The sequence below is a fragment of the Corvus moneduloides genome, chromosome 3 (genome assembly GCF_009650955.1).
Source record: "Corvus moneduloides isolate bCorMon1 chromosome 3, bCorMon1.pri, whole genome shotgun sequence".
In the NCBI taxonomy this organism is placed as follows: domain Eukaryota; kingdom Metazoa; phylum Chordata; class Aves; order Passeriformes; family Corvidae; genus Corvus; species Corvus moneduloides.
The window spans coordinates 27,035,271-27,053,207 of NC_045478.1; the positions used below are offsets into that span (position 1 = coordinate 27,035,271).

At 37.7% G+C, this 17,937-nt stretch overlaps 1 protein-coding gene across 2 annotated transcripts in view; it reads right to left on the reverse strand.

The window, feature by feature from the left end:
- Positions 1-13,401: 13,401 nt before the first annotated feature.
- BMP5 (bone morphogenetic protein 5) overlaps positions 13,402-17,937 on the reverse strand; it is a 57,583-nt gene continuing 53,047 nt past the window's right edge. For both annotated transcript variants that reach the window (XM_032104670.1, XM_032104671.1), the window contains one exon: positions 13,402-15,712. In XM_032104670.1, coding sequence (XP_031960561.1) covers positions 15,563-15,712 — 150 coding nt within the window. In that variant the 3' untranslated portion in view covers positions 13,402-15,562. The remainder of the gene's footprint in view (positions 15,713-17,937) is intronic.

The window sequence follows — 17,937 nt, forward strand, 5'->3', positions numbered from 1 at the left end:
GGAGAGTCCTGGATTGCTGCTCCTTTGTTCATTATAACCTTTTCCACCTGACAGTGGCACCTCTCCCAGCTCTCTTAAAACATCAGGGTGAAATCAAGTGGGAAAACAATCTGGAGGGAAAAAAGTGAAATGGCCTGTTATCAAATGGCCATGTTCAATTGGCTACTCTTTCTATACTCTGCTATTTGAGAAGTCTGGACATATCAGTCTTCTCTGTCTGAAAAAAAGGTCTCACCCTTGCTGAATGTTGTTTTTCATCCTGGCAGTGGGCTGTTGCCCTCTGTAGACCCATACTAATTAATAAAATCACTGAGGGCTCAAAGGACAAATGGTTTGGCAGGGTGATGTCCATAGAGACAAGTCCACTGTGTACTCGTCTCCTATGCAGGATGGCCTCATACATCCTGCCTGTTGGCAGCAGTCCTCTAGCACATACCATCCCTGAACTGAGCCTATGAGACAAGCCTAGCTAGTATGAGCCAAAACTGTGTCCAGAGAAAAACCTGCAATTATTAACCAGCAGTTTGGAGATGGACAACAGAAGAACACAGAAACAAGCTGATCCCATGCCCCATCCGTGTTAACCTAGTGCAGACATAGTTACAGTGACTAAAATTGCCATTCTGCTTCATATTTCAAGATGAGGCAAATGGACAAAACTTTTGTGAGCATTTTCAGATCTAATGGTCATGGTCTTACACTTTTTTAGTTATAGGCAATTCTCAAACACCACAGTCACAAGGAAAACACAATTTTTACTGGCAACCATAGAATAGAACTAAAGCTAACAATGCAAAACAAGAAGAAAAAGCTCCCATACTTTTAAACTGCTTGCTGAAATACAGTCATGGAAGCAATTCCTTTATTTTCTGCAGTGAAATCTCCTAAAATAGGGAGCTGAACCTGATGAAAATTAGATCAGCTACTATGTGAGGGTCTCACATTACACTTGCCAGAGAAATGCAATAAGCTTTCTTGGTCTACATCTCTCTAACGTGTCTGTGAATGGGAGGCTTCACAGTGACCACAGGGTTCAGAGTCCAGATTACATATCCTGAAGCAACCAGGGAGTATCACATTCTGTATAAAACATTTTTCAACTAATATGGCAGGCAATGATACTTTCAAAAGCTTCTAAGGGACTTAGAAGTTGTAAGCTCCCTTTCCAGCCAGGACCCCGGTCTCTATATAGGATATACTCACCAAAAAGCTAAGCGCCATAACCCCAAGGGTTTGCATATCTCACTATCCCCAAGAGTAATCAGCAAGACTGAAGTTGCTGTCTCTGAGCAGAAACTGAGTGGAGAACTGACTAAGCTAATGAACAGATACTGCTAAAGAAAGTTTTGAAGATTTGCCAGAAAAGAAGGCCCTGTGTAACTGGAATTCCTGCCATCAATTCCTTTGTGAACTAATATTTTTGCAGTCTTAGGCAAAAAAAAGTGTGGTATTGGTGGTAAAAAGTAGTCATGCCAGTGTTCGTTTTTATCCAAAACACAGTGTTAGAGAGCAAGATGCAGTAACATGGGGTTCAGAGCAGCCTGAGGAGGTTACAGCCCACACATCCCATGTGAGTTCTTCAGCCATGAAGGCAATGACCTTCATAATCATAAACATATTTTCTCTGCTACACAAAGATTTAAGTATACTACTGAAAGAAGAACAATTCTGTCAGACAATACGGAGACCATTTTATCCCAAAATATCCTTCAGAACAGAGAGTCAACTTGCAATACCTAGTTAAGGCCCATGTGGCTGAGAATGGCAAGAAGTGTGGCACATACCTGGGAAAGCAGAGAGGGCATGGAGGAGCTGCAGGAATAGTCCGTGGTTGGAAGATGACACTGGCTGCCCAGATTCCATAGGGTGGAGTAAGCTGGGCTGGATGCTCAGCTAGGTTCCATGAAGGTCTGGCAGTGCCTGCTTCAGTTCTCGAGTCATCTGCTACCACAGAAAAAATTTGGGATGCACAGTAGCTCATGTGACAGGGTCAGGTGATTTGGCCTCCAAATGAGAGCCTAACTTATACTGCTCATGAGCAAATAAGGACAGATGGAAAAATGAATGTGCAAATCTTCCATGGTTTAAGTGACTGGAAAGAACCTTCACAACCACCAGGGTGAAGAAAACATCTTCATTCCTGCTTTTTCCATATGGTCTAATCCAGCATTTGCTGATGTTGGGTTCCCACAGCAGGCTGAGCCAGATAGTTCTGCCCACCCTTTGCTTCTACCCTTTCTACTACACTCACCTGAGCATTTGGTTGGTGTTGTGTTGATCCTGGTCAGCATGCTGAGGCAAGAAGTGCCTTTTTTCACATCCAACATTTTTTGTTGCATTTGCATGCTGAAATGATTCAGCACAGACAAGGCCAAACAAACTCTGAAAGGGAGAGGTTAGGACCCTGGCAAAGGCTGTGATCTTGGAAAAGCTAAGGCAGGTTATGCTTGCACACCAGCCCATTGAACCAGCAAGGAAACAGGTAGGGAATGCCTGCTGTAAGCATTGAGGCGTCAGGCTACTAAGCAAGTGTAGCCAGTACTAAAGCTCTCAAGGGGAGGTATTTAAGCATTTTATGGAACTTTGCCAGAAGAAATTAAAGTTCAGGCAACTTAAGGGTTTAGTGATGCCTACACGAATGTTTATCTGAACTTATGTTTGGACGATGGTTTTTGCAGCATTTAAATAGCATTTGGTTTCCTATATCAGTCTGAGGTTTCTGACTCGTGATATCAAAGGTACTTTTGAAAATGTTATGGAAGTCCTTAATTAGCCTGAGTATTTTTGAGAATTTTAGCCATTCTATTTCCAAGCCATTCAAGGCTAATTATAAAGGCTGTAATAATTTCTATGTTGTACAAGAGACTCCTGATTCCAAGTGCCATATGTTACTAAGCACTATTTTATCAAATACTCAGCTAGAGCCTTTTTGAAAGACAGATTGTAATTGAGTGTGATAAGTTCTGTTTTCTGATAGCTATTATTACTACAGTGCCAGAATAAGTGGTTGAAAAATACATTTATATGAATCAATTTTGATTGTATAACTTACAGTGCTTACTTTATTAACTTAGTCTCATACAATCTTGTTTCCCAATTCTTAAGAAAGACATTTTAAAAAACACAACCCCTAATTTCCTATTCTTCATTAGGCACATTTATCCAAACCTTGATTAGATTTCTCTCACTTTCTGAGTGATGCTGCCCTATGGAGCATCCAGCAAGGCCAACAGTCTGCCATTCCCATACTTTCACTTATTCTTCAGACCTTCATGAAGAAATTTGAAATGCAATTATAGCAGTCATAGCAAAAAATGTGTTAGCCAAAAGGACAATGGAGGATCATATCTTTATGCATTTTCATGCATTTTATTATTAATAATATCTTCCTGTGGATGTCTGATCTCTGAGAAGTGAGAAAAAAATCTGAATATCACGTACAAAAAAAATATAAGAGGAAGGCTAAATTCTCAAATTCTATTTCAAATTAAAACAGAAAAATTCATGGGAACCAAGAGGAAAAAGAGTTTATACTAGCATTCTATTCAGATTTCCATCACCTATTAAAATTGTTAACTTACAACATATGTAGCTTTTCATCAAAACAACAAGAGTAAGATTAGAAATAATCGAAATTAAAGAATTTTCAATTGCCAGTACAACCCATGGAATTAAAATCTGGGCTTTTTATATCTTTCCATTATTTGTCATTGAGATAAATGCTTGCTGTTGGATAAACTATGAACGCAGGTTTTCTTTCTGTGCACACAGCACTATATGACATAGGAAAGCTTCATTTTTCACTGCTGCAATGAAATGACAGTGTAAAATCTCTAGGGGATGCCAGTCAAACATAGTAGCACTGCTCCAAAATGTCCCAGCTGCAGATCTAGCCCAAGGACCAAAGCTTCGAGTCTTATGCATAATTAGCAAAGTAATAGGAAGTGGTAACAAAATAGAAGCCCAAGCACTACTTTTTTCCTGCAAAGGCGTTGATGCCTTTTGATAATGTGAATTTAAGCTGATACCTGTGGTCAACAGTCCCAAAATAACGGCAAAACTTGTTCAAAGGAGGACAGGGGAGCCGTAAAGCATGGGTTACATGCGCAGTCCTTTAGGGAGAAGTCTTGTTCTACTCTTGAACACACAGTGCTGCATACACTGTCTGGAGAACCCACAAATCAGCCAAGCACAGATCCGTCACCCAGAGAGACATGGATTTTTCCATGTGATTTTTACCTATATTCCAGGGAATTCAGAAAGATGAAAGCAAAATGTAGAGCTTGGGATCTTCACATTGTGTTCTGACCTTTCCAGCAGTATATTGAGTCCATAAACTGATTCGTTTTGCTCAGTGGTTCTCTGGTTTTTTGAAATGGATGTAGTGAAAAAGGCTTCATCTATTTTTACATCCTTTCCAAAGACCAATCTGTATCCCAACAACAGATGTTTTCTTTATTTATACATGCAAATAAAGTACAGTAAAAATAAATATCACATGGAAAGACACAGATATACAAGTGCTGAGAACATATGTTAACAAATAGACATCTAAAACCATTTTTCAATGATAATGTGTGAAGAGGAAAAGTGCTTAGATATCAAAGGGATGTGCATGGTAGAGTCAATAATGTATTGAATACGAATTCAATATGCATTACAGTTCACCAGTGTAAACAGGGTTAGAGCCAGGAAAGTTAAGAAAAAAATTAAGAGAAACATGTTTTTTGGGGCATCTGTATTCTTCACTATGGGCTTTTGGTCCCTTGGGGTGTTCTGACCCTACTTTTTGTTGTGCAGAAGATGAAACAAATATGTATAGCTAGAAACCAACATAAAAACTAAATCCATCTGGGGTATCATCTCACTAATATGTTAATTGAATACACAGTCTTCTTGCTCCAAGCTAAGATAGTTCTTTTTTTCTTGACCTTTTAGATGAGGTCTACAGTTACTTCTACATTTCTTTTTGTTCTGAAGATGCAAGAAATGGTAGCAGTGAGTATTCTGATCCAGCAAGTTCACCATGACTTTGGAGATAGGCTTCTGAAGTGAACAACTGTAGATGGCCCTGAGTGTGCACAAGCCCCAGACTATTTCATTTTTAGTGACACTCAATATCTTGATGGAGCTATACAGTAAAGGATATTGCTATAACCAATGACATATATTTCCTTTTCATTTATTTACTTTTAGGTCATGAGGGGAATAAAGATCAACACAACTACAGTGTCTATTGAGGCATTTATTTCAGTTCTCTCTGCCCTGTACCTTGCATTAACGCGTGAGCCTCTGCGAAGACTGCTACAGTGCAATGAATCATCCCACTAAGTCACTAATTAGAGAAAACTCCTCTCAGATTCAGTGAGTCATCAGCTTTGCATATTATGTTTTTCAGATTTTTTCACAATATCTAGGATATTCTGAGAACAGGAAGAGTAACATTTCATAGACTGGAGAAAGTCACTTGAAGGGAATAAACAACAAAAATAGGTTGAGCAGATAATTTTTTTTGTTAATGACTAAAGGAGCTCTTTAGGATTAAAAAAAGTAATACCTTGAATTGAAGTGAGCAAATTAGAAAAAATAAACAATTTTCTAATGAAGGAATATTCCTCTAATTAAGATATCTATCAGATGGCATGTGTTTACGCACTTGCATTTGTATATGCAAATAACAAATATGCACAAACAGGACTATCTGTTACCTGAGCCCCTCGTTAATATTAAGGTATTTATGCTCTCAATTCTTCTTTGATACTTGTCGCTGTTGTGGCGGTCATGACACGCATGGACAGTGCCTTGGATTAAGTGCCAAAAGCCATTTATTTAACAAAGCAGCCTCTTTCATAAACATTCTGTATGTTGTCATTCGTGTTACAGATTCATTGGCTGCTAAACTACTACAATACTCCTACTGGCTGCTGTTAACTAAAACATACAGTCATTGGCTACCTATGGCATAAGCGTCCAAGCATTCAGAAAAATAACAGGTGCAGATATGTTGCTGTTTTTCTCCTGTTGTTTAACTTTCATGCTTCTGTTGATACTATATTCTCATGGATAAAAACTAACTGCTTTTCTTCTCATGGGCTTTTCTCATGAATAGAGGTTAACCATGTCCAAATTAAGGTCTGTGAAGACTCCAGACCTGCTGTCGGCCTCAACAGATACTGGTAAATGTTTTATTATTGTATTAAAAATGAGAACTGAAAGAGTCAAATATATCCTTGAAAATTTTGGTTTATCACAAAAAGAAGTGTATGGCAGATAAGAATTCAGAAAAAAACCAACAGCATCTAATGCCACAAATAGCACTATTTTTGCTCTGCTTAATGGATCTGAACGTCAAAATGTCTCACAAAGCCTAATTAATTTCACTTGTCCTTTATAAATGCGTGACAAATCCATGCAGATATGGAATATTTGTTTTCCAAAGTTTCATTGTGAATCAATGATTGAAGCAGGGAAGCAATCCAGAACTTTTAAGGCCATCTCATTTTCTTGCACCAATTAAGCTTCTGACTCTGCTTTTATGCCCTTTAAACTGTATCTGAAGTTTTAATAATTTTTATGAAGTCAACTGGATAAGTGACTTCAAATATCAAAAATTAATTGACTAAATTGCTTTTATAGTCAGCTGACAGTCACTTCTGTCATTTCTTTACTGTCCAGATAGAAATGGGAAGAAAAGACCCATATGTATTAGAACATAGCCAAGAGTTAAAGTGAGTCTGATATGAAAATGATACTGTTTCCTCTTGGAAAATCTATTCAACAATTTCTGTAATTTGAAGATCTACATCTTTGTGCATAAGCAAAGGTTAAATAAGGTTGAAACTTTACTAGCTGGGCTGTATTTATACTGTAGTAGACTCTTCAAAATATCCAGCATACAGTCTTGACCTTGGAAGAGACTGAAAATGCAAGTGCTGTCAGTGGTACTGACAGTAAAGTACTTATACAAAACTGAGTCAGCATCAAAAATGTCAGCAGAACATTTTCTGTTTTAAATTAATTCTCTCAACATTTTCATTGGAAATGTGTGTACATTTCAACATTAGGCTGCCAAAGTTAAGGAATTCTCAGCTCTGCACAGATGATTGTACTGTGTGGTTAACCACTTCACTGCATCTCTGGAGCACTGCATAAAGCAGGAGAGCAGTCACCTTCTTCACAGAAGTAGGACTCTCAGAGTTCCAATGAATCAAAGATAAAAATACTCAGAAGTACTCCTGACAGGATGTTAGTCAGAAGATGGTGCTATTATAACAGAACTTCTAAGGCAGCTGAGTCTCTACAGGAAAATGCAAAAGTAAACCCCAAGTGTAAATTAAAAGCTGATTTCACTGTGAGCTGATGCTCTGCCTGTCACTGAATACACCTCACAGAAATGCACTCACTAGGACACCCTTTAAGTCTACACCTTGGCTTGCTTGCTTCAAAGGGGAAATGCACCAGAAAACACACTTTAAATTGCCATTCACAAACTTTTCCACACCCACTTGGATCTTAGCCCATTTTAGTGACCCTCAAATGATCAACAACATTTTTATGTATTTCTGTACCACATAGTGTATTTCCATGTCAATATATAGTTTCTGACTGAATTGCTGCTGGTATTGCAAACAACCTGGAAACAGGCAGTAATACAATTTTATGGCTTCTGGAGCATTATTAGCTCAAATATCTACATAGAACCACTGTTTTGTGTCATATAGAAAGAGCTTTGAAAACACTTCCTTTTGTCTTCATAAGGGGAAAAAATGGAAGTTGCCCAAATCTTCATAAACAGAATACAAAATTTTCTGCAATGTGAAAAGATTGCATTTTGACTGTGAAGGAGAAAAAGCTGATGTTGGTGGGAAAATGAGGAAACAAACATATAATTACTAAAACATCTGGATGCAAGTAAATGAGCATGGTAATTACCTACACAACAAATGGGTGATTAGAAATGCATGAAATTAGAGCAGCACACAGGAAAGCTAATTATCATAATTGATATGATGAGTGATATGGATTCTGTAGTCTTTGGCCAATTGTGAAAACTAGATTATAGAGAAAAAGGCAGAACCACTAAGTAGAAAAGACCACAGATGCGTTTTACTGTCTGACAGAGATCTCTTCCTTGCTAGAAAATTCATAGTGCTGTTCTTAATATCTAGAATATAATGAATGTACATGTACATAAAGAAGAACAAACTGGGGACAGGTGTTCTCATCATGATGCAAATATGTTAATGAAAGAGGTTACCACTCCTGGCTGCCCCTCTGAAGAATGTCACTCTATTGACTAAGCTTTTAGTGGAACAATCTGTTAAAAAAATTGCAAAAATCATATCTGTGAGATGAAACAGCTTGATAGCCTGGTATTCCTTCAAAGTTCAAGCAGACTGCTCTCCTGGAAGGCTGATAGGCCTTAGTGTTTAGGGCAGTGCCATGAAACTAATGACTGCAAGGAGAATGATATAAAAGCTGTATATCATGTTTAGTTACATAATTAAAACAATTTAAATATGTACATTTCACCTGATTTCTGCCTTAACAATTATTATTTGGCTCATTTCTTACAGCTTTTTTCAACAGCAAAGGTCAGCTAAGGGAAAAGATTCAGAGGAATAAGCAGGAAACCGTGTAGGAAATATTTTGCAATTCGCTATTCTTAGCTATTATTAGTTACTTAGCTATTCTAGAGTAAATCCAGAGGAACACTGCTGCTTCTACTGCCGTGTGTGTTTACATCATGGGAAAAACTAAGGGAATGGGAAAAGAGACAGTCAGTGGAAATGGGGTGTAACGTGATTGAAGAGAAGGGTCAAATTCTTTCCTGCCAAAAATGAGCAAACCTCTGTGAAAATGTCAGTGAAGCTTCACTCAGAAATGCCAGGAGATATTTTAGCCAGAGTGGGAATTTCACAATGAATACGTTTCTGGTTTTGAAATAGAGCCATACTTTTAAGCACTTTTATGATTAAATGCAAGAATTTTCAGTGGGCTCTACTGTGCACCATTCTACGAGACACTTCTGTCTCCTTGCCGGACAGCCCCTGTGTCTGCACTGGGTTGGAGAAGGGAACCCTGCAGCTTCCCGGCTCCTTTCCATGAATGTGGGCTGCTGGCTCCTCACTGAGTATGTCAGTGCCCTGCAGCCACAGCCTCTGCCAGGCTGATGGGGCTCCTGCCAGGTGTCAACACAGTCCTGGCTTCTCTGCGTCAATGGCCACTTCTACGGCACTGGTGCGAGCTGTGCAGAACTCCAATAATCTTTTAAAAAACTTATTAATAACTGCTTTCATTATTGTTTTTAAAACTTCTAAATAAAGTTTGGGAACTTCCACATTCAGTTCAATTCTGAAGCGAGAAATTAATTTCCCATAATTTTAAGTTACTTTCAGCTGTATTTTGTTGTTGATAAGTGAGAAGAAAGAGTAAAAACATAAGGCATTATTTATAAGGAGAGGAAATCTGAGTATTAAGGAGTTAATTGTATTCTGGCATGAATAACATTCTCATTACTTCACTGTCCAATATGGGTAAACAGAAAGAATAAGAAATACGTTTATGAATATTTCAAGGGCACTGTTAATTTTGATAGGTTTTGTATATACACCAATATATCTGAGAATATTGTTCTGGTCCTTGGATACATGTCCTGAGGTGCACAACGTAGGTCCTGCTAACGAGGAACTCTTACATTTTGATTAAATTTCAAAGCATGAAATATAATCAGGCTCAGTAGTGTGTTAAAAACTATTTGCTAAAAACTGTTTGCTTTACAGGGAATAGAAGTAGCTATATTAATTCCATTTCCAAAGAGGAAACTAAATAGGGAGTTTTTTCTTGCTAAATGCACAAATCCTTTTCACAGACAGGCTTTGTGGAGCCCTATGCACTTACCTACATATTTCTATCCACAAGAATTCATACCAAGACACCAAACCAAGAAAAATACAAATGCATGCAAAAAAGTAAGCAAAAAGTTTTCTCAAAGATTCACATCCCAGTTAAACAAGTAACTGACTTGGCAGGTCTTGTCTTTGTTCTGTCCCTGCAGCACAGTCTAGGAAAGAGCACTCCCAGTGGGAGCTGTTAGTCTTGAATAATAAAACAGATAACGTGTAGAGAAGGCTGAAAAGAGCCATTGCAGAGGTTAAGGGAGAAACACTAATTTTGGAAAGGAATCCCAGTGGTGGATGTAAAATTGGCCCGAATAAAAGGGAACACGTTCTTGTGGCAGAACAGCTCAGCAACCAAGAAAATAACCAGGCATGAGAAGCTTTATTTTCCAATTAGATCAGTTTAGGGAGTTTGATATATGCACTGTGTTTCTCTACCATGTCTTGTCCAACCTTTGGTGTCTCTGCAGTTGAGTAGCTCCAGGTTCAAGTCTGGACTTCTCCTTTGTCAAAGAATTTATGGGGGCAGAGATGCCAGAAAGATCCCCCACAAAGTTTCCTCCTTACAATGTAGTCAAAGACCTTTTTCATTTTCACAAGTGTTTCTGCTCATAAGTCAGCTGGAAACCCAGAAAAGACCAGGACAAGTTTTACAGAGATCTGCTCCCATATCTCTGCTTCAATATTATTCTCTGAGAGCTGTTCCCTAGAAAATATGTTGCTCTCACATCTCCAGCCAACATCTGGCCCGAGAACCCCTGCTACACAGATATGAATACAGTCCCAGTCTTAACACATTGCTGAACTTCCCACTGAGGAGGCAGAAAATGTAAGAAAAGAGAGGGATGTAACACCGCCTTCAAGTCTACTGGTACAGATTTATGACCCTGCTGAAAAGGTGCTCCAAGATCTGCTGCAAGATAATCTCTGTTGGCTCCCTAAAAGTAGCTTTTAAGTATAACCACTCCCACTTTGGAAAGGTGTGGTCTACATTCTGCAGAAAAATAACAATGGAAATAGAAAAATACTTTGTAAATGCAAAGTATAGGTCCAGGTAACCCCTAAGACTGCCTATCTTTCCTTAAGGTTATGAGCTGCATGGACAGAAGTGCCAGGTGTATGCATCACTCACCAAGAGTGTGCAACAGGGTTTAGAGCACTGGGACACTGCAGGTCTGGTTGTCTTCCCTATACTGCGTCTCATCTGCTCTTCTCTTTGCCAAGCCTGTCCACTTTTCTGTACACATAATGCTTAGCAATACTAATAACACATACTTCTTTAATAAAGCATTAACATCTGCTAAAGCAATGAAAATATTCATTCATATTAATAATAATAATCAGTGGTGCCTATTGGAAGCAAAAACGGGAAAAGAGCAGAAAGTATTTAGCTGGAAATATAGCAGTTGGGAGAAGTGTCTCTGTCATGTATTATAAATGTGGAAAACAGAATACAAAAGGCCCATTTAATTCACATGAGATTCATGACCCCTCATATACCATGTTTGGTGCTGATTTATTTGAATTAAGATGGCCAGAAAACCTCCTCTAACTGTTTTTTGTTGAATTATTTAGTTCAGTTTTCTTTTGTTTTTAATCAAGCTCTTGCTCAAGCCCTGTGAGTAAGAATTCAGTAACACATTGTAAATCACATTTTGCAAGTTCTGTGACTTCAGATGAGATAGTAAAAGATAATGCTGTATAATTCACATGTGGCTGGTTTGTCATTCAGGCACCACATGTCAGATTCTCTCTATACACAGCTGAATGTGTGAGCAAAAAAGCTGAGGAGACTGCAAATAACATAGTTTTAAGGTCCTGGTAAATAGAATGCTTTTGTTATTGCTGAAACAATTCAGAGTCTTATGAGTACAAGCCTAAACCATTTTTTTTTAACAATCCTTGACTCAAATTCAATTTATTGTGAAACTTTTCCAAAAGAGGAATTGACAAAAAAGCCCAAAAACCAACAACTAACCAAAACAAAACACAAGAAAAACACAGTCAGCAATTCAACCTTTCCCAAGTAAATGGTAGAGAAAATTATATTCCAAAACAGAAGTGTGACGTCCCATCATGATAACAAAAGATTTCTCAAAGCTTCACATGCAAAATAAACATCTGAGTAAAACTTTTTCAACAATGTAATGTTATTTTTAAGGTGTCAGGGATTGTCACTGACTGCAGTTGCTCAAACAAGGTCTAAGCAGAGTCACTGTCCTAAAACTACTCTCTAGTCTTTGGAGAGAAATAGGTGAATTGCAATCCAAAAAAGCAACTTCTCTATATTGTCCCTAAAGAAAGTCTCAGTTAAGGTGTCTACAGCATAGATGTAACTCACACCACTCATGGATCTACCATTTACCAAAATGAGGCCCCAAATGGTCTGACAATTGATTCACGTAATCTAAAGACTAAGTACTCTTCTATAGTGTTATACGTCCCAGTATGCAAACCAAACAGCTGCGCTGTCATGTGCAGCTAAAAAGGACTGGTGTCTTATTCCTAGAGATACCCAGACTCCTCGTGTGGCTCCATTTTCACTCCCTACCTAATCCCTCACACAAATACATATTTACCTACACAGACCACTGCAGAAGGACGAGTCATGGCACTGTTAAGGGCGTATCAGTCCAAACAACCTTTCAGATAGATGCACCATGGAATGAAGTATGATCATCACTTTGTTTGAAGACATCCACACCAACGACTCTCCAAGATGTCTCTAGCTGGGCTTTGCACTAATCTGATACATTGCTATGTTGTCAGCTACCAGACAGCTTTGAAACACTGATTCTGTACTGGACTTCTACTGGGTGTTTTTGGCTTTCAGCCATTGAGGTTCCCACTGTTAAGGGTGCCAAAAGCTTAAACAGCTTGAAAAAAAATAAAGCTCGTGTCCTAAATGATAACGGAATAGTCTTTATGACTAGTGGAATAGATGTACCTACAGATAAGAGTATATTTTCATATAATTATGTACCCATTGCATTAAATCCAAGTGTATATATATTATGCATAAATATATATAAAATAACAGATATTTGATAGGACCAAGCAAAAGAACAAAAGGTCTTCTATTAGTAGGTGCTACTGAAGAATATCTTACCTGAAGAAGTTTACAAGAAAACATGTATATATTTACTTCTCCAGAGCCTGCAGAATGTTTGCTGCCCCTATCCTTCATTTCAACCAGAGGAATGACCAGTTATGGATTTATAGGGAATTTTAAAAAACATTTCTCCTCTCTAGTGTATTTTGAGGAGAGTACTAGCACTTGGAGGTATGATTTGAAGGCCTGATTTTTATTAGTAGTGTAGATGGTTCACCATCTGCTGTTTAAGAAACAGCAAAATAAGAGTAATTTTGCAAAATGTTTGTACTAAAAATGAACTATAAAAAAAGCTGTCCATAACCATTGGTTATCTGCTTTTCCTTTTAAAAGGATACATCAAGTCAGTGTCATTTTGTCATGTGTCTAAAAAGCAAAGCCACAGCAGAGGAAAATATTATTACAGGTTTATTATGTCTCAAAATATAGAAATATATTCCGACAGCATATTTTAAAGAATAATATAACAATAATCTTCAGCTTCTTAGTCTCAAAATGGTACACCATTATTTAAAAATATATTACTTAATGTACCCAAAATTTAGGATCCATCAAATTCCATTTAGAATAAATTGAATTCAAAAAAAGCATAACCACCTACCCAATTTATACAAAAAAACAGTAATTTTTTTTTAAAAAAACAGAGGACTTTAACTTTTCTAAGAAGGTAATTCAGATGGAGACCTATTTTCCGATACACTCTTGTGCATGAACTGCAACTAAATGTAGATATGTAGGTAATGTCAGTATAAAATACAGATGGGAGTGTAAAATGGTACTGTTCTGTTAAGGGGAAAGAGTTCCCAAGGCTGAAATCAGAACTGATAAATTTTTTTTAATTGAGTGTATGCATAGAAAGGATTTATGTTTTACTCCAATAGCAAGATAAAATAAATTAGTTTCTGCAAAAATGACAGCTGCCTATTCACATGCATACGCAGTCACACACACATGCTGATTTTATCAGTCTGTAATCATCTGAGTTTTCTGAGATATGTTTTAAATAACCAGAGAAGTCAGAGTTTACATGAATATACTAAGAAGAAACTTACAAATTCTATCCATTTTCAGCAACTATTTGAGAATTGTTTAAAGGAAGCATTTTTAATGAAGGCAATTCATGATAAAAGCATATGTTATAATTAGCCATGTAATAGAGAGAAAAACATTTCTATTTTCCCATTTTCATAACACTAAAATAAAGGGGTACCCAAAGACATTAAATGTAATTAACTCAAAATAAACATATGTGTAGTGGTGGTGGGAATGGTAATCTGAAATTGGTTGTGTAATTCACAGCCAAAGGATTTAACTTCGGGCCGAAATTTGGTGGGATTAAAAAGTTATTTATATGGATTTAAGAACTATCAAAGTTGCAATAATTAATGCTAAATAAAAGGAAAAAAATCCCATATTAAGTCTCATTATTTAAACCAATCCCCACCTGATAGAAAAGCAGATGGGACTGAAAGTAGGCTGCACCTTCTTATGAAAGATGTTTTTTATCTTTTCCTGAAAACAGCCACCACTGGGGATAAGATTTTTGATTAAACAAGTGATAGCTGCTGCACCCCATGTACCTTCCCTTGCACACTCATAAAACACATCCAGAAGTGGGAGCTAAATAAAGCAAAGCACTTCCAAACCCTGTATTCTGTATACTTTGTGTGTATAGTAACTTGTGTATGTAATGGGAAGGCTTTTGTTTGATTTTGGCTTGGTTTACACTATTATAAAGATACCTGCCAGAGCAGTGTAGTAGATAACAAACTGATATGATTTGAGGTAAGAATGTTGTAGTTCAATTTTTAGCGTTAACTTGGAAAGTCATAGATAGAGGCAAGTCTGTCTACACGGGATTTCTGAAGCCTGGAGCCATTTACAAACTCTTCATCACACAGGCCAAAAAGTAACATACTCCTCCAATTACACTCATCTTGTTAAAGAAAATAGTTATAACAATTATGTGCAATTTTTTCACTTCTATTTTTTACCTGCTATTTATTTACTTAAGCATGGTTCAACATTTCACTTTTTCTAATGGAGCAGAACTTCTAAAAGAAAAAATATGTTCAGCCAAGAAGTTTTGTTTAGTTTTTTTCCTCCTGTGCCTTTTTCTAAAGAAATATCTTGCCACAGTTTTCATTGGCACAATATGACCAAATGCATTTTAGTTCCTCTAACAATACAAAGCAGTTACAGAAGTTCTGGAGTTTCTAGTTTAAAAAAATTCTATACAAAAAGGCTTTACTTTACAATATTGGAATGGGATAAAGCAGATTTCAGCATGGTCAATTGAAAAATTAATTTGTGAACTTCTATTGCATAGTGAGGTGACCCATTAAATAAATGGTTCTGAAATTTTGCTCATACAAAAGAAACTATATACTTTTAAATAAATAAAAGCTACTATATACATTATACTGTACAATTAAATGAGAGATGACATGAAATGGAATAAATTTAGGCCTGCCTTTTCATCAGCAAGGCTCATATCTTGACTTTATTACAATTTTGAATAAAACCCTCTGCTTTAGATTATTTTTTTATTTTAGTGGCAGCCACATGAACGCACCACCATATTCCTGTATTTTTTTAAAATAACATTGGAACTGTCATCAAAGTAGAGCACGGAGATTGCGTTCAGTTTTGTTGGTGCACAGCATGGCTTTGGTACGTGATCAGGGAACATCAAGTGAACCTGAAAGACAGATGAATACATAGCTCATATATCAAACAGAGAGGTACAAGGACAATGTCAGTGCAAAACATGTCTTTGCAATTCAGCGAGGGCTGTGGTCACAAATTTTCCTCGGTTAGCAACTTTAAAGCACGGCTTACCTCCAGCACATTTCTCTGATTTCAATTGCGCGGGCAGAGTTATACAATAAAAGCAGATGCAGAGATAAATGAGGAGAAGCAGCCAAGACAGAAAGTTGGTTTTCAGATGAAATTTAGAGAAGAATTGGAGTTAGGCGGCTGCTCAGGAAAACATTTAAACATATTGTCTGTACCATCTTTGCTGAAGGCAGGGCATAATATGAAGCAAAGCTCAAGCCCCAGGTCTCACCAGGACCCCAGCATGTCCTAAAATGCTTTCCTGTCTTGGGGGCTGCGTGTGGAGGAAAATCTATTGCAGACAGCAAAGGCTGTGCAGGCAAAGCCTCATAAAGACACTGTTTTCAGCCTATGAAATGGTAAGATGTGGGGTCTCAGACAGTATGAGTGCATTTTAAGGTCTTAATCTAGGTACCAGTGGATCCAATTCTACTTCCACTGGATTAAAAATCGGTTTATAAGGTGGGTGCCAGCTGGACAGAATGTTTGGGGAGGGGCTGAAGCGGAGAAGTCTTCATGTTCACCAGGCTGAAATATATCAATGAAAGGTTAAAGAGAAAGAAAAGAGTTTTGAAAAGTGTCCCAGAACAAACAAGATCTAGTGGAAATAAAATGGGGGAAATACAAGTTCTTTGTACTTGAAAGAAGGTTGGATGTAATATTCTACACATGCTCAAGACTTGGAAACTGGAGAGGCCAGAGAAGAGGGAGTTGTAATAGAGAGAGCAAGAGATTATTAAGGCATGGATGAAGACTTCAGCAGTAATAGGTTTCATTTGTATGTTAAGTCTTTGTAAATCTGTTAGAGCCATCTGTCTTGCAGTGATATAAAGCCAGAGCCTTTGCCAGACAACAGAGAACAGTCTATCAGGAAACGATAGACTGTTTTACATAACAGTTACCATGAGAAGGTCTTTTGAAATGTGTAATAATAAATCCTGAAGCAGCAGTTTTGTAACAGTTTAGGCACACATTTAAAAACTATTTAACAAATGAATAGCAAAGCACTGGAGAAAAAAATGATTGTGCTTCACCTAGGCAGATGTTTGTCCTGCCACAAATCCTGGTCCCACCAGCCCCTGCCACCCCTGATGGAAGATCTGTGGCCCCACAATACCCCCATGGAAGTGATGTCCACAGCATTTTCAAGAGTTTACCCCAAATTCAGTGCAAGTCGACCTGATGATCCACTGCCTTGCATGACCAGGAAGTCAATGCTACCCCTGTGCCTGTTCTGAGGGTAATGGAAAGCAGGAGAGGAGAAGACAGTTTATAGAGCTCATTAAATGCACCCTATCTTTCATTTATATACATCTGTATTCTCTGTTTGCCTGAGTTCACTTGCAGAAAAACAAGAGAGAGAGAGAGTTAGGTACTGGCCCAGTTTCTCCTATTTTTTGTTACAAAAGAAAATAAAAAAGAAGCAGTAAAGTTTGGAGGGGTACCAAGGAACAATCACTTCCCAGCCCAAAGAGTAGGCTTTTTCAGAATGGTGTAATCAGTATGGCTGGGAGATGACTGCATTTGGATTAGGGTGGAGCGTATGAATAATTGCTTCCCAAGCCATCCCCATATGCACACCTTGTGTAAATCTGAATTTTGTATAATTTAAACCAGAAAGCATTCAACTACTGTTATCTCATCTAATTTATGTACAGCTAAAATTTAATTAGCCTCATGATTTTTTGGCTGCACAACTGAATGCATGTACAGTACATGCAGAGGGATACACACAATTCCAAAATGGCCATAAAAAGGGGGAAAATTAAGTATCCAATTTAAAAAATAGGACAAACTACACACATTTCTTAACAATGGGAAAATAACCACTTTTGGACAGGAAAGACACACGAGAAAGTAGCACTGGGCCAACTCTTATTTAACAGTCCATAATTGCAAGAGGGAGCTCTAACCTGGGGATCTCAGCGATATTGGCAACTTTTCTGGACAATGTTTGCATAATGCTAAACTATCGCTTTGCTGACCTGCGTCGTTTCAGCTCAGGATTGCAGATATTCTGTTCTTCATTGTCTTCTAAGCATATTGCTATATTCCTTGCCAGCTGGCATTTTCTGTTCCCTTTCACCT